Genomic DNA, 26,488 nt, shown 5'->3' with positions numbered 1-26,488 from the left:
CAAATGAGAAATTGCTTTAGAACAACTATGGACACATTAAGACTATGGGAGGTCTTTATTCGAGGGTCAGTTACACTTTTAGCGTGGAAATCAGATGTGATTAGAATCGGTCAGTAGGAAACCGGCAGCTCCACTAAATAACCCTCCGATAGATAGTGGCGTATGACCAGACGAGAAGGCTTTATTTCCGTGAATAACTTTACTCCTACCCACCCGATCATGAAAACATTTAGTGATTTTTTAAGTTTAGAGGCGGTCTTTATAATAATTCGGAAATCGATCGACAACGCTAAGATGTGTTGAATTCATTCACTGCTGATCGGAGGGATAAATATGTACAAAAATAACTAGGAAGAAAACTACAAATTAAATCTAGGCTGAGAGTTTTGGTGCATCGAAGCTATTTTATGTTTTACTTTGATAAAAGAAATAATTGGCCTATCAACCCGCCATTGACTATGAAATTTGACATCATCTGATGGTACAGTGCATTCAACTTTTCTTTTACAAGACGCGAACTTAGCTCAGCTAATTCTAGGTTGAGAATACATAACTATGGAGATATTTAGTTAAAGCAAATATTTGTTTAAGTGTTTTAAATTTTTACCAAATATTATCTATGCAAATACTTTTTAAACTCAAATATACTCAAACTTTACTTCACAGGAGGCCAAAGATCACTGCACACCCTCGCCTTGTCTACAGGGTCGTTGCCTAAACACACCCGGCAGCTATTACTGTCATTGCCCATCCGATCGCGCTGGTAAACATTGCGAGCATACACGGCCACTATGCTCACAGCCACCTTGCAATGGTAAGAAAAAAATATCACAATAAATTTGCATATCTCAGAAATCTGAATTTTAATTGTTTGTAATCTATACTATAATAGAGGGCTGCTTTGTTAATGCCACCATTAATACACTCCCATGCAGTGGACGTGGCACATGTGAGATTGGCGATGTGGGCACATTCTGTAAATGTCATGCCGGTTACACTGGCACTTTTTGTGAGCACAGTAAGTAATAACGACAACAAGTGAACGGACTTTGTTTAAATATGTTAATAGAATGTATTGCATACTCTACGTTCTACAAAGATAAGAAAAGAAAGAAAGAGACAACATGAGAATAGAGAATTTACACTTAAGATGTTATTTAAAATAATTTATTAAGTATTATTTTATGACATCATAAATAAATTTATTTAGAATTAGAGAACTTAAATTTGGAAGAATATTTGCTCTAAGATACAATTTTTAGTTAACATACAAACATTGTGACATTTTAAGTTAACATGCATTTGGGGAAACGTGGTGAATCGCAAGATGTTTCACATGCAAATGAATTGTAAGCAGTGGATCACAAAAAACGCCTTCGAATTGTGTATACTTTCTCTGATGAGAATAAGTAGTGCAGTTGAGGAAAGCGAACGAAAGACTTAAGAAACGAACTTAAATTTAAATTTTGTGTTTTTATGAAATAAAATAAAATAAAATTTAATAAAATAAAATAAAATAAATGAATTAAAGGAAAATAAAATAAAAAAAATTAATTAAATAAATTAAAACAATGAAATGAACTAAAATCAAAAAAAAAAAAAGTCCAATTTTCACATCCATTCTGCAACAGATGTCGCAGTGTTGTGAATATCAATTGGCACGAACCAGAATAGAAGTAGGATTAATGAATGCAAACAAAAAACCGCTGTGATGGCTGAATGGTTATAGCAGCGGCGCCTAAACGTTGCCGACGAAGGAATTTAGCAGTTCCCGAAATGGATCTATACAACGAGTTTGGCAGTTGTCTAAATTTTTTCTTTCTTCTATTCTAATTTAAAAATTGTTTCAATTAAGAAAAAATTTATCATAACAATAATAATGATAAAAAATTATTGTTAGGGCTTGAGCTCGATTCGAACCCGCGATCTTACAAATCAGTAAGCCAATATAACAACAAAAATTGTTAATACATCCCAGAGCACGGGGAAAAAGTGTCAATAAAATATGATACTATGGCAGCATTGCCATCAAACAAGTCCAATTTGCACATCCATTCTGCAACAGATGTCGTAGTGTTGTGAATATCAATTGGCACGAACCAGAATAGAAGTAGGATTAATGAATGCAAACAAAAAACCGCTGTGATGGCTGAATGGTTATAGCAGCGGCGCCTAAACTTTGCCGACGAAGGAATTTAGCAGTTCCCGAAATGGATCTGTACAAGAAGCTTTCGCAGTTGTCTAAAAAGTTTTTCTTTCTTCTATTCTAATTTAAAAATTTTTTCAATTGAGCTCGATTCGAACCCGCGATCTTATAAAATTAAATAAATAAAAAAAAAAAAATAAAACTAAATAAATGTTAATAAAATTAAATTAAATTAATTAAAATTAAGTTAAATTGGGTTAAATAAGTTTAAAAAAAGTTATGCAAGATAAATAAAATAAGACAAAAAAAGATAAAATAAAATAATATATAATAAAATAAAATATAATATAATATAATAAAATATAATACATTTTAAAATAAATAAAGGAAAATAATATAAAACAAAACAAAATAAAATAAAATAAAAAATTTTATTAAATTAAATTAAAATATTGATATTAGAGAAAAATTGCAAAGTTTACAAACGGCAATGGTTACTAGGACATATTTCTGAATTTCACTTCTTCATCAGCTAGCTTCTCGGGAGCTGAGTATTGAACTCGAATCTCCAACATTCATACCAGTGTAAAGGCTGATGCCTTTAACCACTCACTAATATAACAAAAACCAATATATAAAGCAATATGAGCAAGTCTCGCTAATTACATACATATGCTAAATTAAATTATCTTAAATTAAATAAATTAAATTTAAAAAATTTAATTATATAAAAGTTAATAAAATAAAATAAAAATAAATAAAATAAAATAAAATAAGATAAAATAAAATAAAATTAAATTAAATTAAATTCAATTTAATTAATTAAAATTAAGTAAAATAAGATTAAATAAAAAAAGTAAGTAAGATAAATAAAATAAAATAAAATAAAATAAAATAAAGTAAAATAAAATAAAACAAAACATCCAGTCTTCATGGCACACAAATATCGAAGCTTTTGAACGCTTTTGTAACGTTGACAAAGCTTCTTTATCTTTGGAACAAAATTGAAAATTAACCAAAATACACGCTATTTAAACACGAAACGAAAGCAGAAAATATGTTTGTTACATAGCACACTAAAAATGTTAATTAAAATGTTTTAAATTTATTTGCTCTACACTTGAACCAACTAAATGAGCCAACAACCAATGCGTCATGGGAACGGAAATGAAGGCGGCGGCGCAGTTAGTGAGAAAAATTCTGCATATCAGTTGAGTGTAGAAAGGTAAACTAGCTGACTGACATATGTATCTCCATATATACCTAAATGTATAGCGACTTTATCTGCATCAGTCTGGCCTTCGACCGATATGCTGCGGGATGAGAATGGCACTCTACAATGAACCAAAACAAAGTTGCACAAAAACATCGCACAAAAAGATGTTGCATGCCGACAAAAAACTCAGCACCAAAGAGTCCAGCTGTGATGCTGTCTCAAAACCCAATTAACTCGCTGCCAAATACTTTTTTCAGAAGTCATTTTTTTGGACGCTTTTACTTTTTTTGTTCTTCAACATTTGTTTTGGTTAATTTTTTTGTAAATTCTTCTATGTCGAACACTGCTCAATCTCATGTCGTCCTTGCTTGTCTCTTAGTTTTTGTAGTTTTTTCTTGTCTTTTTTTTTTTTTTTTTTTTATTTGCTGTTTAACTAAGCTGTTTCTGTTTTCTTTTGTTTGCTCTTCTTTGCTTTTCTTGCAGATTTAAATGAGTGCTCGCCAAATCCTTGTCGAAATGGTGGAATTTGCTTGGATGGTGATGGTGATTTTACATGTGAATGCATTTCTGGTTGGACAGGTAAGTAAGCAAACAAATAAAAAATTTTTAAATGTTTATGCATACAAGAGTACTACAAAGCTAGCAGCAGGAGTGTGTGGGGCGTGTGTGACAGGGGTTCTAAAGTAACAAGTTTAACAAAAACTAACAAAGGACGCTATGGGGGCAATAATGAGTTGTATTCACAAGAAAAAAGATTATTTGTATAAAAGTGCATTTGTGTGTATGTGTGTGTGACCTACAGATTATTATTAATGTATGCTTGCTTATGTTGTGAAAACGGTTGCGACAAGTGTAGCGCAAGAAAAAACCCCTTTGAAAAGTTAAGGCACTGAGTTAAATAATAAAAATGTATCTTTTTTGTCAAATATATGAAACAGGGCGTGCGATCCGAAACCAGATCGACATATTTTTTCTGCAGTAAGGAATCAGACGAAATCTTTTGTGAGTTTACATATTAATAGGTACATCTTATGCAAAACAAGGACAATCGGACTTCAGCCATTTCAGAATATTTACCAACTTCCAATTTATCCCAGGCATTACGAACTATTGTGTGCCAGCAGCTGCCCCTCCATGGTATCGAGGAAGAAATGGGAACAAATTTTCAACAGAGCCAGTTGACTCACTGAACTGGTTGACGGGTCGATCAATTGAAAGCGAAGCTTTGTTAAGGTTTTTCTATCAGGATATCGATAAAAATTGCAAATTCATCGGACGGATGACTGTATTGACATGCTAACCATTACTACCGCCGTTAAAGGTGCCGAGCTGAAGTATGAGAAAATCATTGCGAGTGCGTTTCTCCTTTTGCGCATGCCTCGAATTATTTTGAAACTAGAATCATCTGGCATCCGGGAATAGTTCTATCACGGGAACTGTCCCTCGAACATCTTTGCCCAAAATGGTGGAACTGAAAAGAACGTAGCGGGCTGCAGAGAAATCAGATTTTCGTCAACCATCTTTAGACTGCCCTTCTACAGGTGGATCTCTAGTCAGCTTCGTAAATGTTGAACAGATACAAGATCTTGCAAGATAACGAGATATTTTTGGCCGAATGTGGACAGCAAGCAATGGGTCGATGTTATTGTTCTTACTAATGGTCATTTATCCTTCGTCCTAATGGTGATTGGGGCTCTGACAGAACACTTGGAAAACGGTCAATATGAAAAACTTTCCCTGCTGCAGCTGCATGGAGAATGACGAGATGGAGGCATAGAGTAAATGGTCGACTCTCCATTCTTTTGCAATTACATGGCGCACGTATTTCGGTCTTTGCATTCTCGGATCTCCGGTGCATTTATAAGAAATCGAAATCAGTAAAATTGATATCTATATCGTCGTTATGCTGGGATTCGCTAAGTTATAGCTAAAAAAACTAGTTTGCGCTATTAACCTCTAATATGTACCATACTCCTTTCTAATATTTCCTACAAACTGGCGGGACGGTACCTACATGTTATATGCCGGACCCAAACGGCAACTGCAAGGAAGATGAATTGTCACTGAAAAGTTTTTCATGGCAGAAATACACCCTCAGTGCTTGCCAAATCGCTGCCAGGAGTCGGCCTCGCTTAGAAAAGCCTTTTTTATTTGAAAAAATGTTTTCCAAATTTTTTATTTTGCTTTGTTCGGAACTTAAACCAAGAACTTTAACTATTGGAGGTGGAACATGGCGGCTAGTATTATCATTTTTTACCTAGTATTCTAGCGGACCTTCATGTAGTCTTAGAGGTCGTCTCCTCGCATTCACCTTAAACTGACAAAACGAAGGCTGTTTTGTCGATTTCTCGCAATTTTTTTGCGCTTCATTTCGGTTGTTTTTAAGATCATTCTTCTCATTTCCGTTCCAATTCCAGTGGGGTTCGGGTTTTAGATAAGGCTTTGGTTTTCAGTTTTCATTTCAGTTTCCTTTCTTCTTCTGATATATCTTTAAAGGACTACTTCGGACTCTAATGGAGTTTTGTGTTACTCTATTTCGGTCCCCTTTTCAGCTCTTATTCTGATTCTGTTTCAGCTTTTGATTTAGTTTCGACTTTTTATTCGGTTCTGATTTCTGTGTCAATATTTGTTTCGGCTTCAGTTTATGTTTCTGTTGCTATTTCAGTTTCTGCTCCGATTTTTGTTTAGTTTCTACACCAGTTTGCCTTATAATCCTATTGTTATTTCAGATTCGGTTCTAATCTAATTTATGTTTCATGTTCTATTTGTTTCGGTTTCTGCTGGCAGTTTATTTCCACTTTCATTTCTCTTCCAGTTCTGCTTCTGTTTGAGTTTCTGTAACTGTTTCCCTTCTTTACGGTTTATGTTTCAGTTTCTATTCCGTTTTATCATCTTTCCTTTTTACTTCAGTTTAATTTTTTTTTTGATTTTTTTTTTTCAATTTGTGTAGCGATTGCCCTTTTTATACTCAGCATACTTTGCACACAAAGTATATTAACTTTGATTGGATAACTGTTGGTTGTACAGGTATAAAGGAATCGAGATAGATATAGACTTCCATATATCAAAATCATCAATATTGAAAAAAAAATTGATTGAGCCATGTCCGCCCGCCCGTTAACACGATAACTTGAGTAAATATTGATATATCTTCACCAAATTTGGTACACGAGCTTATCTGGACCCAAAATTGATTGGTATTGAAAATGGGCAAAATCGGATGATAACCACGCCCACTTTTTATATATATTTAGAAAACACAAAAAAACCTGATTATTTAGTAAATAATACACCTCGAATATTGAAATTTGACACGTGGACTTATATTGAGACTCTTAATAAAATTTTTTAAAAATGTTTTAAATGGGCGTGGCACCGCCCACTTGTGATAAAATCCATTTTACAAATATCAATAATCATAAAACAAAAATCTTTAAACCTATCGTAACAAAATTCGTCAGAGAGGTTGCCTTTACTATAAGGAATGCTTTGGAGAAAAATTAACGAAATCGGTTAAGGACCACGCCCACTTTTATATAAAAGATTTTTGAAAGGGTCATGGACGAATAAGATAAGCCATATATTAGCAAAAAAAGAGCTTTATATCAATGGTATTTCATTTTCCAAGTGGATTTATAACAATAAATAGGAAAAACTTCAAATTTAAAAAATTGGCGTGGCACCGCCCCTTTTATGACTAAGCAATTTTCTATGTTTCGGGAGCCATAATATTAATATAAAATTGGGTACACAAATTTTACCTATAGCAGGAAATATTTCTAGAAAAAATGGGCGAGATCGGTTAAAGACCACGCCCACTTTTATATAAAAGATATTTAAAAAAGTTGTAGACGAAACTAATAAGCTATATCTTAGCGAAAAAGAGCTTTGTATCAATAGAATTTTACTTTCTAAATTGAATTATAACATTAAATTGGAAAACACTAAAATTTTTGAAAATGGGTGTGGCACCGCTCCTTTTATGACTAAGCAATTTTCTATGTTTCGGGATCCATAACTCGAAAAAATTAACATATCGTAATGAAATTGTGTATACATATTTTCCTTATAGCAGAAAATATTTCTAGTAAAAATGGACGGGATCGGTTAAAGACCACGGCAACTTAGATATAAAACAAGTTTAAAAGGGTCTTAGGCTAGAATAATAAGCTATAACTTAGCAAAAAATAGTTTTGAATCAATGATATTTCACTTATCAAGTTTTATTGTTAGAGTAAATGGGGAGACGTTTTTGTTTTAAACGGGCGGTGCCTCGTGTTATGTAGAAAAGTAATTTATCTGAAATGAAATATACAATTGAAGCTCACGCTGGGTATATAATGTTTTGTCAAACCCTAACTTAGCTTTCCTTACTTGTTTAGTTTTTTTTCTGGTTTGATTTCTTTAAATGTTTGGAAGCGTTTCAGTTTATGTGTCGGTTTATGTTTCGGCTTTTGTTCAATTCCGGCTTCTATTTTATTTTTGTTTCTGTTTCTGTATCAGTTTTAGTTTCTGTCATAGTTTTCAGTCTTTGTTAGTTTCTGTTCTGGTTTTATTTCTATTAAATGTTTGGAACCGTTTACCTTAATATTCCGGCTCTTCTGTTTTCACTTTTTTCAATTTTTGTTCCGGCTTCTCTTCTATTCTTGTTTCTGTTTCAGTTTATGTCTTAGTTTTTCTTTATCTTTGGGTTCTGATGCACATTTTGCTCTTATTTCTCCCTTATTCCGGTTTCTATTTCACTGTTTCTGTTTCAGTTTCAGTTTCTTTTCAGTATCTGTTTTAATTTTACTCTTTCATTTCAATTTCTGTTTCAGTTTTATTTCAGTCTCTGTTTCAGTTTCAGTTTCTTTTCAGTTCCTGTTTAGTTTCAGTATCTGTTTTAGTTTTTCTGTTTGGTTTCAGTTTCAGTTTCTCTTCAGTTTCTGTTTAGTTTCTATTCCTGTATCTGTTTCAGATTCTTTTTCAATTTCTGCTCCGGTTTGCCTGGCATTTCAGTTTCTATTTTAGCTTCTCTTTCGGTTTCTCTAATTTGCGGTTTCTTTGTCAATTTATAGGCAAATTTGATTAATTGCCATCGAAAGGTCGCAATTAATGCCGAAATAATTTGTTTCGAATTATAATAAATATTTCTTGTAAATTAAATTTGGTTAATTTGATATTCGGAAATTGCCTTTAAATTGATTATGCAAATATTTAAGTTATGCGCGTTGAACGATTTTACGGCCAATTAGTTTAATTTTATTTGTATCTGCCTTTTATAGATTTTGTGTAATTAATCAGCGTTGAAAACTGTAAGAAGTCCGAAAGCGTTTGTGATCAATTGATTTTGTAGATATTTATTTAAGTTAAAAGATTAGAGTGCAACGTGAAAAATGCGGAGTATTTATTAGATTTCAAAAATTTAAAAAAAAAAATGTTTCAACTCTGTGAATTCTTCGAATGTATCCCCTTGTTGAATGAACTTAGAGAAGTTAGCTCAAGGACAACATACACACATACATGCGATTACATATTACTGTAGGTACTTACTTGTATTATATCGACTGAAATCCGCACCATGCGAAAAATCAAAACGAAAAGTTGCAACAACATAAATAACAAAAAACAACCAACAAAATACAGAAATACAAAATATTTTAATTAAAATTTCCTAATCGTGTGTGAAGTGTTTTTATCTGATAGTGGGATCATTTGCCGCCGGATCCATTTAACTTCATATCGTTTTTTATTTCAGTTTGCATGTTCGTATATGTGATTGTCTGTCCTTAAGCGTTCGCCTTCAACCTCTACTTGTCTGCATCTCTTCGCTTCTTGAAAACTCCTCCACATATTTTGCTGGCTTACAAATCTGTTGTCTTGTTTCTTTGTGTTTAACTTGAAAGCGAATCAATACAAAACGCAAAGATCGCGTTTCCAATTGCCGTTTCGTGTTCGAAACATTGTAAGTATTGGCTGTCTGCGCCTCACTACATTGCAGGTAGGAGTAATGCAAATGTTGCGGTTTGGTGGAGGCTCCCACTTTTTGCTAAGCATGCTTAAGACGAGCTTTTGCTTCAACTTTAGCAGCAGCTAGCCGTAAGCTGTAAGCAGTAGCGGCGGTGGCAGGCAAGATGTGACAGTAAAGTAATAAATTGCATTTCGTTTCTTGTTTGCCGATTGGTAGTATTGATATAAATGCACATATGTAGACGATCTCGTAAGCGTGCGTGCGTGTTCTCGATGCATTCATTTATTCGTAAATATTCCCAATCAACATTTTTTGTTCAATCTTAATTTGATAAGTAAAGTCTTTACAAAACTTAAATGTTTGTTCTTAAAAGCATCTTAATCGAACGCTGGCAGTCTCTTCAAGGTCGCAGTTTTATAAAAGGAATGTGTAACCCTCCTGGTTTCCTATGTTTTGTAACTTCTTGAAATGAAAAATTATTTGAAAATTAAAGTTGTGTCTTATCTACGAGTACAGTTTATAATTTGTTTATTGGGTTATGTATGGGGACTAATGCATACCAATTGTGTTGGTTACAAAATGAGCAGACCATTGGCCAACTAACATCTCTAGTCATCGACGTGTTATGGTGTCAGAACGCTGGTTAGAATAGCCCTGAGAAATAATTTAAAGAATTTGTTCAATTGCCTGTGAACATGGTAAACTTGCAAGTGCTCGTAGTAAGTGCAGTTAAGATATCGTTAAAGAGATAAAGATTTGGTGTCACATTTCAATAAAAAAAATATTTATTAGAGCGTCTTGCTGGAGCATATCAAAGTACTTCGTCGAAACATTGAGCTAGCCCTCTATAAGATTTAAAAAGCTGCGCAGCGCCAGGGGAGAACTGCCAGCGGCGTGACGCAGTCACTGCTAGCATTTATGACCACGATCCATAAGGCTGAAGACAGAATACCTCCAGCGTCGTGCCGATTCTCATCCGCAGTTGTAACAGCCCTGCTGCCTAGAAGTCTGTTAATAAATAAGACTAGAGACAATTCGCTTATCAGTTCGTTAAAACGATCTTGTTGACAATCAGTAGGACAGCCCGTTCGATAGTAGGCCCCCATCACGACCCTTTTATTAGTTTCACAACCTAATAGAGACCTATTTCAGTAGATATTCCTCTACAATAGGATTTGACTGGTTAGCCAGTCCAACGGTTTTAACAGGAACTAGCAGTCTTAAGTCATAGGAAGAGACCTGAGAGTTCTGGGAATGAAGATATCTCTGTCAATATTTCAAGATATAAGAAAATAGCGCAACTTTAAGTAGTTGACGTAGATAGGCGCCAGCTTGCTCCAAATAATCTTCAGAGATCCTCAAACGGAACTTAAAGAAATTAAATTGTGGCTGGTGCTTATTTAGGGCACCTGTATTAGGCTATTCTACTCCGCTTCGCTCTAGGATGAAGACAAGTTTGCTGGAATCTGGCTCTGAGTGTCGAAAATTTATCTGGCGGGCAATCATCAACATCGAATAAATCCATAATTTTCTCAACGACCGTAGCCAACAGCCTTTTTTCCTGTGCCTTATCGAACAGAAAACTCAAGATTAACTAACAGACACCCCACGGATAGAGCTCTTTTTTTCCATTACCAGTTTCAGTTACCATGTTTTAGGGTTATATTTCCTCTACGTACTCACTACTCTCTTCAACCATCGAGGGCCCAGACAGCACGCTCATGGATGATACCCTCACCACCATCTGCAATGGGGGGGGAGTCGATCATAATGGTAACGTTAACGCCTTTTAGCTAGAGAGGTCTCACGGGTTCCTCTAATCAGGTTATTTTTAATTGTGAACCGGAAGGTGTAAGAGTAATTTCATTTCAGCAAACGTGCCCTTGGGCGAAAGAGGAGATTTCTCATATCAAAGGCTTCGAACCTTGTCTCTCCCACTCTCCCCTGGAAAAGGCCCCTCGATTCCTGCTACTATCCACCACAGAGTGATTTCGCCAAACGTTATCTGCCGTTAACGGGTCCCATTTTCCTCGCCATCTCTCTGCCCCTTTCTCCCATCATCGTCCTTCAATGAGCCATTTTGAATACTCGATTACAAGAAATATCCTCTGTAGAGTATGAAACAATGGTATCGAGCACAAAGTCGTGCACCGGGAGGTGTGATACAAAATCCTATGAGGTCTGTTCGGCGCTTTCTATCTCTCCCTCTTTTGCTGTGCGCATGATAGTAGCGACAATTTGTGCGACCACGAAACACTGATTAATATGAAAGTATATTATATACCCAACAGAGTTACATAAAACCATCAGTTGCCTTCATCTCTCAACATTTTCTTTCATTTCAGGTAAACATTGCTCCGAACGAGCTAACGAATGCTATTCAGGACAATGCCAAAATGGAGGCACCTGCCTACCTGGTGCTACAGAAAAGGGTCTACAATCACATTGCCGTTGCAAATCCGGCTGGCATGGCGTATTTTGTGATGAACCAGTTGATCAGTGCAGCGGGCAACCTTGTCACAATGGTGGAACCTGTGAGTCGGGTAGCGGATGGTTTCGTTGTTTGTGCGCTCAGGGGTTTTCTGGACCAGATTGTCGCATTAATGTAAATGAATGTTCACCACAGCCTTGTTTGGGTGGTGCGACATGTATAGATGGTATTGGCGGTTATACATGCCTATGTCCAGCCGGTCGACATGGATCACGTTGTGAGATTTGTAAGTTAAAACTGTGTACTCGCATATACTAAAAGGGTATGAAGCCAATATTTAAAATTTTCTTTTCAAACTTGCAGTACTCTCCGATCCCAAGTCGGCTTGCATTAACTCTACCAATTCACTGTCGCCTTATCATGCTTTGAATCAAAGTCAAGCAGATTGGTTGCAGTTGGCACTTTCGGGCAATACCGATGAATATTGTAATGCTTGTCTATGCGATAACGGTACTTCACGTTGCACGAATCTTTGGTGTGGTTTACCAAATTGTTTCAAAGCGGATACGACAACAAAATCATCAAATTTATCTGGTGTGTGTAAGCAACATGAGGTTTGCGTGCCGACAGTGAGTGAGGCCTGCCTTTCGCCGCCTTGTACAGTGCGCGGTGATTGCCGTGCATTAGAGCCGTCGCGTCGTGTAGCACCACCACGCTTACCTGCGAAAATCGAATGCTGGCCAAATCAGGCTGTACTGAATGAGAACTGCGCACGTCTAACTATATTACTTGATCTGCTGCAAGTTGGTGAGGGCTCCTCGGTGGAAGGACTGTGTTCAGTGATACGTTTTTTATTGGCTTCAAAACTAGTGAAATTGGCACCCGTCAATAATGAGGCTAAACTAATTATTATTTGCGACTTGAAGATGGGTACAAATGATACCATTGAAGTAACAGTGGTAAGTAAGGCAGACTTCAGTGTTAATTAGGCCAGTTTGAAAGACTTGATTTTATTTTCTTTTTATTTCCTTTGCAGTCATCTACCAAGTCATCAGATCCTCAATTGCCCACAACTGTTGGTCTACTGGGTGAATTGCTGTCGTCACGTCAAATCAATAGCCTACAACGACGCAATGAGCTACGCAAAGCTAAATTTGCACCACTCGTATCGATACTCGAAGTTAAAGTAGAAACTGCACTTGTCGCTGAAGGCAATCACAATAGCCTCCTTATTGGCATACTCTGTGGCATATTTATTGTACTAATCGGCTGCGCAATTTTCATAACGCTGATGTGGCGTCAACGTTTGCATCCGCGTTCTACGTCAGGTATCAATCTTACACCATCCATGGATGCGCTACGACACGAGGAAGAAAAATCCAATAATTTACAGAATGAAGAAAACTTACGACGCTACACAAACCCACTCAAAGGTTCGACTAGCTCATTGAGTCGTACCAATGGCATGGAGCTCAGTCTCAATCCTTCACCAGAGCTTGCGACAGTCTCTTCGCTTGTGGCTGCGTCCACATCAGCGCTGCATCGCTCGCAACCACTCTATCCAGCCAATTGTGGTGAATCAAATTTTGATTGTGACTTAGAGGTGAGCGCAGCAGGGAGTAGAGCTAATCTGGCAAGCAAAACCGAGCTACACCATGCTCATGTACAGAAACGTAATTCTCAAATACTACTGCATAAAACACCGAATTCAGATATGAAAAAAAATACAGTCGGTTCGTTGGACAGTCCGCGTAAAGATTTTGGTAAGAGATCAATTAACTGTAAATCAATGCCACCACAAGCCAATGAAGATTCGGATGTTCTTACTGTGGTGGTGTAGTTGTAAATCGAAAGAGTTTAATCGGCTTTGATGAAGAGAGCCAATGATGATCTCAGAATATATCTACCGGGTTAACTGGCGAACTTAGGAGTTGAAGAAAAATTTATTCAAATTGCCTTTATTCACCAGATGAAAAAGACACGAGAATGCCCATGATTTGGTGGTTGACCTATCGTTCTATAGAAATAGGCATTTATGTAGTTATGATGAATTTGAAGAGAGTTCACTTAAAAAATTTTTAGAACTATTATATATGACTGTTTGAAGATTAATTGTAGTAATGGCATTCGCCGAAATCAGCAAGTGGTTTGAAAAGTGCCCAGTGCAAGATGCTCTCATTTCACCATAAACTTGTTCTAATATAATACAGTTGACCTTTTAGTTTTCATCTTTGAAGCAACTCTATTTCGAAATCGAAGGGGCTCACAGTGAATAACGCTAAGACTGAAATATAATCTTTAAAGCCCAACTTGTGAATGGGGTGTTGCCTAAACTTTCACTGTAGGAATTTTTAGTCTTTTGGGACAGCAAAAAGCCTGCACTATGCATATCGAGATTAGCTTCGAAAAGGTTACAGGTGTAAACCTCTAAGGCAAGCAACCACAGATCATATCAACTAACCTATTATACCGAATTATAGTATGCTGGCCAGCACTTGAAAAAACCAGTACTATCTAGAAGGAGGTAAGCAGTAAATTTGTTTGAGTTGGATTACGCTTTTCCGGCCTTCCACCTATACTTTGGACCCATAGCCAACCGACATCTTCGCGAGCCACTCGAAACTGAATGATAGTGCGATGTGATACCCACGCGGAATATCTACATATCTCCCTAAATCTACGGTTACCAAGCTACCTCCGCCTCTTATAGCCAATCGAAGGAATATATTCGCTAACGAACTAGACTCGCTTTCAACCACAGCAGTGATATTGCTTGAAAGGTCGCAGCTACAACGATTCCTAGAATTTGCGATGCCAACAACTTAAAAAAAGGACACCTTATAGACAGGTGTGAAGCAGTCGAGAAATATTGCTCCTCCTATGGTTAAGCGTAAGTATATCCTTGATTCTGGCTTCACGACAAAAGCTAAAGCTAGATATACTCCTAATCCCACTTGCAAGGTGTCCAAGCACATTTCTTCACACACTCATGGAACCTACATAAGTAAAATATGAAAGCATGAACATCTTTATGAAAGATTTCTACTAAAGTTACATACACGAGATAGAAAGTGTTAAACTTTTGCTATAAAGACGCCCAGCTCGGAACAAAAGACACGAATTGAATGCTTTAACAAGAAGATTGGACCAGCTGGTCTAAGTATATTCTCCTGTTATACTGAGAAATAGCCACCAATACTAAACGTAACCATAGTAATAAGCTAAGAAAACCAGGATTCTATGCTGGAATTCCATTATCTCACTGCATTACATAAGATTTTTTTGTTCGAAAAATTTTGAGGGGCACTTCTAAAATACTCGCACCTTACACTAACTAACTTAGCACTAGTTTAGCTTCCACCCACTTATTATACTCAGCTGAGCAGAGCTCACAGAGTATATTAACTTTGTTCGCATAACGGTACCCCGTAACGGCATAAACTAATCGAGTTAGATATAGACTTCTATATATCAAAATGATCTGGGCGAAAAAAGAAATTCATTTAGCCATGTCCGTCCGTAAACACGATAACTTGAGTAAATTTTGAGGTATCTTAATGAAATTTGATATGCAAGTTCCGGGCCACTCACCTGAGATCGCTGTTTAAAATGAACTCTTTAAAATGGACTATAACCAGCCCACTTTTTCGATATCGAAAATTTCGAAAAACCGAAAAAGTGCGATAATTCATTACTAAAGACGGATAAAGAGCTAAAACTTGGTAAGTGGGTTGACCTTATGACGCAGAATAGAAAATTATTAAAATTGTGGACAATGGGCGTGGCACCGCCCACTTTTGAAAGAAGGTAATTTAAAATTTTTGCAAGCTGTAATTTGGCAGTCGTTGAACATATCATGATGAAATTTGGCAAGAACATTAGTACTACTACTTTTTATGTTCTAAATAAAAATTAGCAAAATCGGATGACGAACACACCCACTTTAAAAAAATTTTTTAAGTCAAATTTTTACAAAGAATTTAATATCTGTACGGTATATAAGTAAATTATGCCTACATTCAACTCCAGTAATTATATGGTGCAAAAAAATACAAAAATGAAAGAAAATTTAAAAATGGGCGTGGCTAGGCCCTTAAAGCCACAAGTCGAACAAAAGTTTACCAAGCCTTGTGAAATTTGCTAAAGGCATTGCTTCTTTGACGATAACTGTTTTTTGTGAAAATGGGCGAAATCGGTTTGCAGCCACTCCCAGTTTTTATACATAGTCGACCATCTGTCCTTCCGCTCGGCCGTTAACACCATAACTGGAGCAAAATTCGATATATCTTTACTAAACTTAGTTCACTTATTTATCTGAACACACTTTATCTTGGTATCAAAAATGGGCAAAATCAAACTATGACCACGCCCAGTTTTTCGATATCGAAACTTTCGAAAAATGAAAAATGCCATAACTCCATACCAAATCCCAAAAAAGGTATGAAACATTGGATTGGTTTTTTTTCGCAAAATATAACTTTAGAAAAAAATTTGTAAAATGGGTGGGACACCTGCCATATTAAGTAGAAGAAAATGAAAAAGTTCTGCAGGGCGAAATCAAAAGCCTCTGGAGCCATGGCAGGAATACTGTTCGTGGTATTTCATATATTAACAAATTAGCGGTACCCGACAGATGACGTTATGGATCACCCTGGTCCACATTTCGGTCGATATCTCGAAAATGCCTTCACATATACAACTAAGGACCGCTTCCTTTTAAAAGCCTCATTAATACACATTCCAGGGTTACCCTAGGTTCATTTTTCTACATGGTGATTTTCCCTTATTTGACAAAGGATAAAGGAAAATCGTTCCAAAAAACGTCACCCTTGGACTACAATTTGGTCGATATTTCCTAAACGTATGTGATATGGAATTAAAAACCACTTATAAACTATCTACGAAACCCAACGAAACCAATGCAGCTAAGCTCTCAGCTGAGTATATAATTTTCGCTTACACCCGAACTTAGCTTTCCTTGTTTTTAAATAACATGCTCCCTGGGTTAGTTTAGGTGCAAGTTTAGATCACTTCGACATCGACTCATTAGTGCTGATAAATCCGCAAGAACAAAAAAAATCTGTTTTACAACGTTACATTAGCTCCAACAACAAAAACAAGAAAAGACAAAGTTCTGTCCAACAGAGCAAATATCATAAACATTTTTTTTTTTGCTTTCACCGCACTTTAAATAGCATTTCGTTTGGAGTTTTCAATCTTCTATTTGCTCCGCTCTAAAACAAGGTAGCTCAACAGGTAACAAGGTAGTAGATCATTAGAAATGCTATCACCTTTTTATACTACGGCTCTGCTCTTTGCTCTGTTCTTGTTCAGAGCTGGAGCAGTAGCAGAGCATATTTTTCGTTGCTACTGCTGCTCTGGAGTAACAAATGTAAACACTGTTCTCAGCTTTCAGCCAGTCTGTCCTTTCGCTCAACTGTCCGACTACTTGCCGAACTCGGTAAATACCCTTATTGTAATATTTAGTTAGATATGAAGACAAATCTTTAATATGTATGTAGATAGCACTATGCAATTGTTGCACAAACTTAGCTTAATTAAATTAAATTATTAAACGATAAATGTATTGTTTTAAAAAAGTAGTAAAGAAAATCCAGTGAAATTTTACATATAATAAGTACTAAAAAATATAGTGTTGTTAAAAAAAATCCTACAGAGTGTGATATTATAGAATAAATTAACAACTAATAATTAAATATTAATTATGTTACTTGCTGATTGTATTTTAATACAACAAATATAAACAAAAACAAAAAATTTATATAAAATATATACTTAATTTCGTATAAAAAAAAAACTTGTATATATAAAAAGAATTTATAAAATAAAACTATATATAATATATATAAATAGAATAATAGAATTTAGAAAAAGTTTTATTATATTTGTTTTATTTTTTCCTATTTTTTGTTTCTTTTGCATTAAAAATGAGATTTAAATATAACTTAATTACATTTTGTTTAATCTAAAATATCGACAAGTTGAATCATTATATAATCTTATTTGTTATCATTTTATGAATTTAAGTTAAATTATTTTCATTTAGATTTGTAATGCTTCCATTTACAATAATATAGTATTTAGTTAGTTTATTTAAGTTGTTTTAAATTATATTACATTTACGTTTCGCCATAAGCTCGCGCTAATGCCGCATTTTGAAGTTTAACAGTGCTGGTAAACTCCATTATATCGCGCAATGTGAATGTAATATTAGGCTGCAATAAAATATTTTAATTTATTTTTATGTAATCAATTTTAGTTAGCGATTATTTATTTTAAATAAGCATTAAGTGCTGTAAATTATTTTCGATATAATTAAAGTAGTGATTTAATGAAGATATCTAATTCGAATATTTTTATAGAACTTTTTTAGGTTTATAAATAATATTTGGTAAATCGGAAGAATAAAGTGTTTAATATAACAAATTGTATCAAATAATACAACTCTGAGTACGAAGGGGAGGGGTGGTGGTATCTACACTACAGTCAAACGGACAAGTTAGCAAGTTTGTGACCTTACTTTCCACCTTCATTAATTTAAGCTGTAGGTAGCTATAAAAACATTGCGCCGCAGCTACATAGTTTCAAATAAGACCGATCGCGACCCTAAATAAATGCCCCGGAAATCCAAGTAAGCTGATACTGATATATTTTCGTCTTGTTAAGGCAAAATCTGAACAGTCAAACCTGAAATGAATGGATAATTTTATTGCCGGAAGGGGTTTCCAGTATACTAAGATGTGCTACATGTACTCCTGTGGCGTTTTCTAAACTATGGCCTGGACCCCAAGGGGCCTTGTTATGTAACTCGATTCGAAATAATTTTCTTATAGATTTGTATTACACTGCTTTGAGAGCTTTCGGATCATATTTCCTTTCAAATTGAGTTACAGAATAACCCTCAGATTATCCAAGCAATTAAAGTTTAATCGCAAGCTAGTCCAGAAAACCCAGGTCACTTTCAGTCACATCGCTTTTGAGCTCATAGCTTTAAAGGTCGCTAAGCTCTCCGTAGTAGCACTGAACAGCGTCCCAAACATAGCATTCTTAGTCGCAGCCAATATCACTAGAAAAATTTCATAGAAATCCCGTAATTGCGAATTACAGCGATATTTTGATAAAAAGCTCTCCAAGAACCATTCCTTCCAAATTTGAACCATTCGCGAATTGGTTACAGAAATTAAAAGCTGCACTCTCCCAATCGAGGGATTATTTTAATCGAGTATATTATATCTTCTCTTGGAAGGAACCAGTTCCGTCAACCCACTCAGCTGGGGTTGCTGATGAATTCAAACAGAACCCCTTAAAATCTTATACCAACTAAGCCCCATTCGATGGTTCAAGAAGGACATTTTTTATCAACTCATCAAGTCTAAAAAGGCACTCAGAGCAAAACCCCTGGATCCCTCTCTTTGTTTTACAACTGAATAGAGCGCCGTGTCGACAGTAACTATCGAAGTATGTATAAATCAACAGGCGCTCCAATTTGAATATCAAGAATTATTGTATTTGACATGGATATATGTAAATTAGACTGGGTCGATTTATTAACTGATGTCGCGCTATCGATTTTTCGATAGGATTTGAGCTCAGGAAAAAAGGTTCCACAAGGGTGGGTCGATTTGTATGGACGAAAGTTAAACGACATCGAAAAACTGTTATCGCCAATGTTGAAAAAAACCTTAAAAATCAAAGTCGAAAAAAGTTAAAGTAGCAGGCTCGAAAATTGTTTTTTGGGTATGCGTAGTAGAACTTTTTTCCTGAGCCCAAATCCTATAGAAAAATCGATGGCGCGATATCGGTTAACTTACGTCCATACAAATCGACCCGCCCTAATGTACATAGCTAGCACAAGAAGATACTTCGACCAAAAAATATTAATATCAACCTATGACAGGCATACTTTGCTGAACTCGAAGGGATGTGAGAATATATAAAACAACAACATGCAGCATTGGGAGAAGAATTAGTTCAACCGAACCGAACAAAAGGTTTGTATAATAATAACTTGATTTGTGCCTTTATTCAATTAATGAGGTAAGTTAATCGATTACATTATTGATTAAAATGTTTCTTAATTAAAATTTAACATTACTTTAGTATATTTCAAAACGATTAATCAAAATTGCTCATTTTGCACGTATCTAATCCAAATTTCAAGCTTCTCTTTATTGAATTCGATTTTCCATACAAAAAACCAATTTTTATACCCAGCTGTACTTGTACACAGTGTATTATAACTTTGGTTGGATAACGGTTGGTTGTACAGGTATAAAGGAATCGAGATAGATTTAGACTTCCATATATAAAATTCATAAATATCGAAAAAAAAATTTTATTGAGCCATGTCCGTCCGTCCGTCCGTCCGTCCGTCTGTCCGTTAACACTATAACTTGAGTGAATATCTTCACCAAATTTGGTTCACGAGCTTATTTGCACCCAGAATAGATTGGTATTGAAAATGAGCAAAATCGGATGATAACCACGCCCACTTTTTATATATATAACCTTTTGGAAAACACAAAAAACCTGATTATTTAGTAAATAATACACCTAGAATGTTGAAATTTGAAGTGCGGACTGATATTGAGACTCTTGATAAGGATAAAAATTTGAATAAAAAAAATTTTAAAGTGGGCGTGGCACCGTCCACTTGTGATAAAATCAATTTTACAAATATTATTAATTATAAATCAAAAATCGTTAATACTATCGTAACAAAACTCGGCAGAGGTGGTCTGTACTATAGGGAATGCTTTGAAGAAAAATTAACGAAATCGGTTAAAGACCACGCCCACTTTTATACAAAAGATTTTTGAAAGGGTCGTGGACGAATAAGATAAGCCATATATTTGCAAAAAAAAGAGCTTTATATCAATGGTATTTTATTTTCCAAGTGGATTTATAACAATAAATAGGAAAAACTTCAAATATAAAAAATTGTCGTGGCACCGCCCCTTTTATGGCTAAGCAATTTTCTGTTTCGGGAGCCATAAATCGAAGAAAAATTAACGGATCGTAATAAAATTGGGTACACAAATTTTCCCTATAGCAGGAAATATTTCTAGCAAAAATGGACGAGATTAAATACCACGCCCACTTTTATATAAAGGATTTTTAAAAGGGTCGTAGACGAAAATAATAAGCTATATCTTAGCGAAAAAGAGCTTTGTATCGATAGAATTTTACTTTCCAAATTGAATTATAACATTAAATTGGAAAATACTAAAATTTGTGAAAATGGGTGTGGCACCGTCCCTTTTTTGTCTAAGCAATTTTCAATGTTTCGGTAGACATAACTCGAAGAAAAATTTACATATCGTAACAAAATTGGGTATATATGTATATTTTGCTTATAGCAGGAAATATTTCTAGTAAAAATTGATAAGATTGGTTAAGGACCAATAAAAAGGGTCGTAGGCAAAAATAATAAATTAAATCTTAGCGAAAAATAGTTTTGTACCAATCGTATTTTGTGTCATTATAACAAGAAATGGGAAAAAATTCAAATCTTGGAGAATGGGCGTGGCACTGCCCCTTTCTTACAATGCATTTCCCAACGCTTCTGGAGCCATAACTCGACGAAAAATTTGGTGCACATGTATGCCTTTTAACGGGAAATATTTTCAGTAAAAATGGACTAAATCGGTTACATCGCCTTCTTTTATATAAAAGATTTTATAAAAGTGCGTAGATGCTGGTAGTAAGCTATTTCTAGTAAAATTTGGAAAATTTCGTTAATAACCCTCCTCTTTTTTTGTAATATCGCTTTTTAGTACAATGGCAATGGTGTGTTTATGTTTATTGTTCTCATATCTTTATTTTAAAACAAACAGTAGGGAAATTCCCATATCTGAAGGAAAACTGTATTATTACTCGCTCAAGGTCATTGGTGTTAGCCTCTGTATCCGTTTTGCTTCTTTTAAACGAAAATTAGTTCAGAATAGAACCATATGTATATGTATTATTGCGCAGCCTTGTAACACTATTAAGCACACAAAACAAACAACAACAGCATTTCAAGTGTACAGCTGGGTATGTAATGTTCGGTTTCACCCGAACTTAGACTTCCTTACTTGTTAATTAAAGCATTGTTGCTTTAATGAATGAATAATGCAGTCAAAGATCTAATATTTAAAAGAGATATCCGGCGGGAATATCAAAGTATGGCAGGTGCAAGGAATGTGATTAATCTTTTTATTCAATCTGTGATTTCTCAAAAAGCGATTACTGAATTAGCTAGTTTTTGATTAGCCAAAAAAAATGATTCATTGCAAAGGAAACTTTCTTTTTGATTAATCAATTAATTGAAAAATTTGAATTGTGATTAATCAAACTTTTGAATAATCAATCAATCGCGAAGCTCTTATTAAAGCGCAATAAGTGTGTAACGTCTGGAACTAGTTATGAAATCCTATTATTATTTTTATATTATAATTTATTTATTTTATTATTTTTACATTAAAATAAATACCTTCAATTAATAAATAACTACATACCTAAAACTAATTTAAAATTCATCCAAAGTCGGCATGACATCAGTGTCGTATGTAAATTTTATATGTTTTAATAAAATATTGGCATCGGTTACACTCTGCTCATTTTTAATAGCAGCATCATCCTTTGAACTTATTGCTACACTTTGGGAGTTCGTTCCTGAAGATTCAGTTGTATCGCTAGTTTCGTTTCTCTTCCATAGGCTATGGTTGTTATGGTCTGTAGAAAATGCATATGTAGAAGCATAAGTTCCCGGTGCTCCTGTGGTGATCACGAATAATGGATCTATACTATTATCGGTAGCTAAATCAGAAGTAGGCGTGATCAAATTACCAGTTATTGTTGTTGTGTCTTGCTCATACGGATCAACAATGGTAGTAAAAGAGTCAACAGTTGAGCAACAAGTAGCGGATTGTTCAACTTGAGAGTCGCTACTTTGAATTTCTTCAATAAGGATTTCAGTAGATGTAATAACGATTGGGTTCTGGGTACTTTGTGCTATTGTTAGCTCCTCTGAGGAAGATTTTTCTATGGGTTTAGCGTCAGCATTAAATGATAAATATTTCAAAGAAGTTGTTTCCATCTCAATATTTATTACTGAAGTTTCAGTCTTATCATGCGAGTTAGAGGTTGTCTCGGTTGTACGGAAAAAATCCTCGGCTAAAATCTCAGTATTCTCATAGTCAACTTGTAGTGGGCGTATCCTCCCAGGTGATTCAAAGATTATTGAATCATAGATTGAAGATTCTGTAGATATCTCGTAGACATCGGTTGATACAAAGTTTGAGTTCGTTGATCCTACTTCAGTGGCAATGTACGGAGCTCTGGCATCTACCGAGAAAATGAAATCGTTGGTCGCAGTAGGTAGTGCGGTTTGAATAGTATAATCCTCATTTGAAGAAATCTCAGTAGTCTCATAGCCTTTCTCTGCTTGTATGAGGTGGGTAAATAAGTTCGGTGTTACTGAATCATAAATCCAAGACGTTTCTGAAGAAATATTTGATCCATCAAATGGCGCTGTATTTAAAGTAGTTGATTCGATTTCAGTGATGACTTCGGGTGACTCAGTCGATAGTGTGCTTTCATCATACTGAGCAGTACTATTATTAGTAACCGTTACCTCAGTATATTCATTATATTGAGTTGTTGTAGCTTCAATTGAATCTTGAGTGGTTGGATCATCCCTCTCAGAAATATCATAAGACTCTTCAAAATCATTGGTTGATAAGTTGTTTGGAGGAGTTGATTGGTTTTCTGTAATTACTTCGACTGCTACAGTTGGCATCGTGGTTTCAGCATACCTCGCAGCATGGTCCTCAATTAAAGTGATTTGAGTAGTTGCATAGTCTTCCACTGCTTGTTTTAAATTGGTGAGTGAAGCTGGTTTTGTTGAATCATAGATCCAAGCAGTTTTTGACGATGTTTCTGCGGAATCGGTTGACTCTGTGCTCAAAGTTATAGATTCGATTTCAGTCGTAACTTCGCTTGTTTCAGTGGAATACATAGTTTCGGTGCACTGAGTAGTAGTTTCTTGAGCTAACGATATTTCAGTAGTCTGAGGGTCACTATTCAAGTGTTTCGTAGTGGCAATTAAGTATTCTGTTGTTGAATCATTAAACCAATATTTAGAAGAGGAGAACATATCGAAGCCGTAGGCCGACTCGATATATGATTTGGTTTCAGTCGTTACTTCGCTTGACTCAGTTGGTATTGTTGTAAAGCTATGGTCCTCAATTAAATATATATCAGTATCATTGTTGTCAATCGTTGATTGAGTTACTGTTACCACTGGATCTGTTCTTGTAGCATCCTTAAATGACTCTGACTCGAAAACGTATTTAGCGTCAGGTTTGTCCGTTGTTGCAATTAAGCTAGAATAACCATCGGCTGATGCGCCCGTAGTGCTGAGTACTTGCTCCTTCTCTGGTAAACCAAATTGAAAATTTGGGCCAGCTGCTGCTGCGGTAAATTCCTTACTTGCAGGCATCTCAGTAGCTACATTAGTTGTTGTTGTGGTATCAATATTTAGTGTTGTTGACTCATTACAATCAGTGGTGGCTTGTAGGAATTCTTCACCAAAATATGTGGTAGGCATTTCAACGATATCTGTATATTGCGTTGCAGATTCTTCAGCTGCAGATAGCCCAGTGGTCGCTGTTTGTGTTGTTTCAGTATTTGGATCACGCGTTGTTGAGTCATCACTATCACTCTTGGTAATATCATCGTCTCTTGCAAAACTCGTAGTAGTCCCATAAATAGATATTACTTGCTTTTTAGTCGTAAATAGATCTGGATCTTCAGTCGTTGAATGAGTAAACTCATTACTGTTATTCTCAAGCTCTTCCCGTATATTTTCGATGGACGTATGCGATGTTGTTGTGACTGTGGCATACTCTGTGGTAAAGCTCAAGGCTGGGAAACTCTCAGTCGTGTAGTCTTGAGATGTCACTTCAGCATCATCTATCGATGTAACAATAATTGGTTCTATGGTGCTGGTGATGACTTTGGACAAATACGGTTTTATAGTTGTCACATACTTCCTCCGTGAAGGTGTATATGGCACATATTTTTTAACTTCGGCGGGTTTGTGATATTTTATGTTCTCTTTTGCCAATTTTATGAACTCTTCACGGGTTATTGGCACTACATTTTGGTTGTTTTTCCATGATTTTAAAAACGGGCACTTAAAAGTTCGCGTAGAAAATACTCTAAGCTGTATTAGTTTATTTCGTTGGCTTGGACGAAATTTAATATATTCTTGTATTTCTAGCGCACTGTAGACAACACTTAAGCCTAACAGCCAAACGAGGAGCGAAAGGTTTGACTTCATTGTGTAAAGAAGTGGAAAATCGTACTGAGGTTTGAAGTCCAGGCAAAGCTAAATTGTTTAATACAAATGTGAGAGGATTATTGATGGAGAACATTTAAGCTACCTGCATAAAAATCATCTAATTTTTCAGCCTTTTTATGAAAACACCATTTAGCAATAACGCTGTTTTTTTATTTGACCTGTTCGAAAGTTGCACATTAAGGTGTTCCCAATTCTCTGATTTTTTTTTTTTACCTAATTACTCATTTCACACAGAGAGCTAATGAAGCAATTAGTAAAAGAGAAATTATTGTACATTTTTTTCATTAACGGAGCAAGTTCTTCTGTGAGAAAAGAAAAATTTTATTATTTCATTAAAAAAGCTCGAATTTCATTAGGCGTCTGTGCTAAGTTGTCATAAAAATTGTGACAAGTGTCACACTTCCACAAATTATATATGAAAAATGTGTCATGATATAAGACGGGTTCCTGTGAATCTCGACCACTCATAAAAAATAAATAAATAAATGTAAGGCGTAATAAACTCCGAAGAAATTTTAGGCTGAGCCTCTCTTCCAATTTGCGTCGTGCTCCTTTTTAATTTTTCTTACAAATTGGCGGGACGGGACCTACTTTTTTTAGTATAGATAAGTTTTCACTGAGACCTTTTCATGGCAAAAATACACTCGGAGTGCTTGCCAAACACTGCCTATGGGCGGCCCCGCTTAAAAATCATTATTCTAATGGAAAAAAACTTGTTTCTAAAATGTTAATGTTGCTTTTCTCGAGGCTTGAACCGATGATCTTCAGTGTAAATTAAATTTTATGTAAACGGTCATAGTAACAGGGTTAGATTGAAATTAACTTTAACAACAACTTTAATTGGCGTTTGAATATTGAACCTTAGCATAAAAAATTTCAAGTTAGATTCCAGTCAAGTTAAACTGTATCTTAAACTAGCACTGAAAAATCAAACCTAAGAAATTAAATAACGGGCAGCCTAATGTATGTATTTTATGCAGTGATGGGCAAAGTAATACAGCCGCATTGTATAAAACTTAGTTTTGGTGCGTTGCTGTGGCTATATGGTAACACAACATTCTCCGCCTCTCTTTCTCTCCCAATGCTGACTATAATAGAGGGTGAGTGCGATAGCAACAACTGCGGTAGCATAACTTATCTATTTGTAAATATGAAAGCGCAATATACGCACAGCATACTTAAGATTTTAGGTACACATATCGCCCATTCATTATATCAAGGTCATGCGAATAAATTTGTAAAACAAATACCAGAGGTAGACTACTTAACTGTGCGTTTTTAAATGTACACCTGCGAGCAAACAAATGGCTGCAAAATAAACTGTAAGTTGTATCAGTTTCATGTTTTTTTCTTTTAATAAAAAATATCCTTTAATT

The 26,488-nt window shown here is 35.3% G+C and overlaps 2 protein-coding genes across 3 annotated transcripts in view; one reads left to right on the top strand and one right to left on the bottom strand.

The window, feature by feature from the left end:
• Ser (Serrate) overlaps positions 1-18,171 on the top strand; it is a 230,679-nt gene extending 212,508 nt beyond the window's left edge. The window contains exons 11-16 of the mRNA XM_067761166.1: positions 667-814; positions 893-1,018; positions 3,846-3,941; positions 11,658-12,029; positions 12,107-12,702; positions 12,780-18,171. Coding sequence (XP_067617267.1) covers positions 667-814; positions 893-1,018; positions 3,846-3,941; positions 11,658-12,029; positions 12,107-12,702; positions 12,780-13,583 — 2,142 coding nt within the window. The 3' untranslated portion in view covers positions 13,584-18,171. The remainder of the gene's footprint in view (positions 1-666; positions 815-892; positions 1,019-3,845; positions 3,942-11,657; positions 12,030-12,106; positions 12,703-12,779) is intronic.
• Positions 678-25,209, bottom strand: LOC137237496 (mucin-22-like). 2 transcript variants are annotated; one of them, XR_010948969.1, is made up of 2 exons: positions 17,888-25,209; positions 678-1,091 (listed from the first exon to the last, which is right to left on the bottom strand). XR_010948969.1 is itself a non-coding variant. In XM_067761167.1 (1 exon), exon 1 carries the CDS (start codon positions 25,089-25,091, stop codon positions 22,275-22,277), a length of 2,817 nt encoding a protein of 938 aa, XP_067617268.1. In that variant the 5' UTR covers positions 25,092-25,209; the 3' UTR covers positions 17,635-22,274. The 2 variants fall into 2 exon arrangements, 1 of the variants encoding a protein (XP_067617268.1); XM_067761167.1 differs by lacking the exon at positions 678-1,091 and having other exon boundaries at positions 17,635-25,209.
• Positions 25,210-26,488: the final 1,279 nt, after the last annotated feature.

The sequence above is a fragment of the Eurosta solidaginis genome, chromosome 1 (genome assembly GCF_040869045.1).
Source record: "Eurosta solidaginis isolate ZX-2024a chromosome 1, ASM4086904v1, whole genome shotgun sequence".
NCBI classification, from domain to species: Eukaryota; Metazoa; Arthropoda; class Insecta; order Diptera; family Tephritidae; genus Eurosta; species Eurosta solidaginis.
The sequence above is the reverse complement of the archived record's forward strand: the minus strand, read 5'-3'. Positions and strand labels throughout refer to the sequence as shown.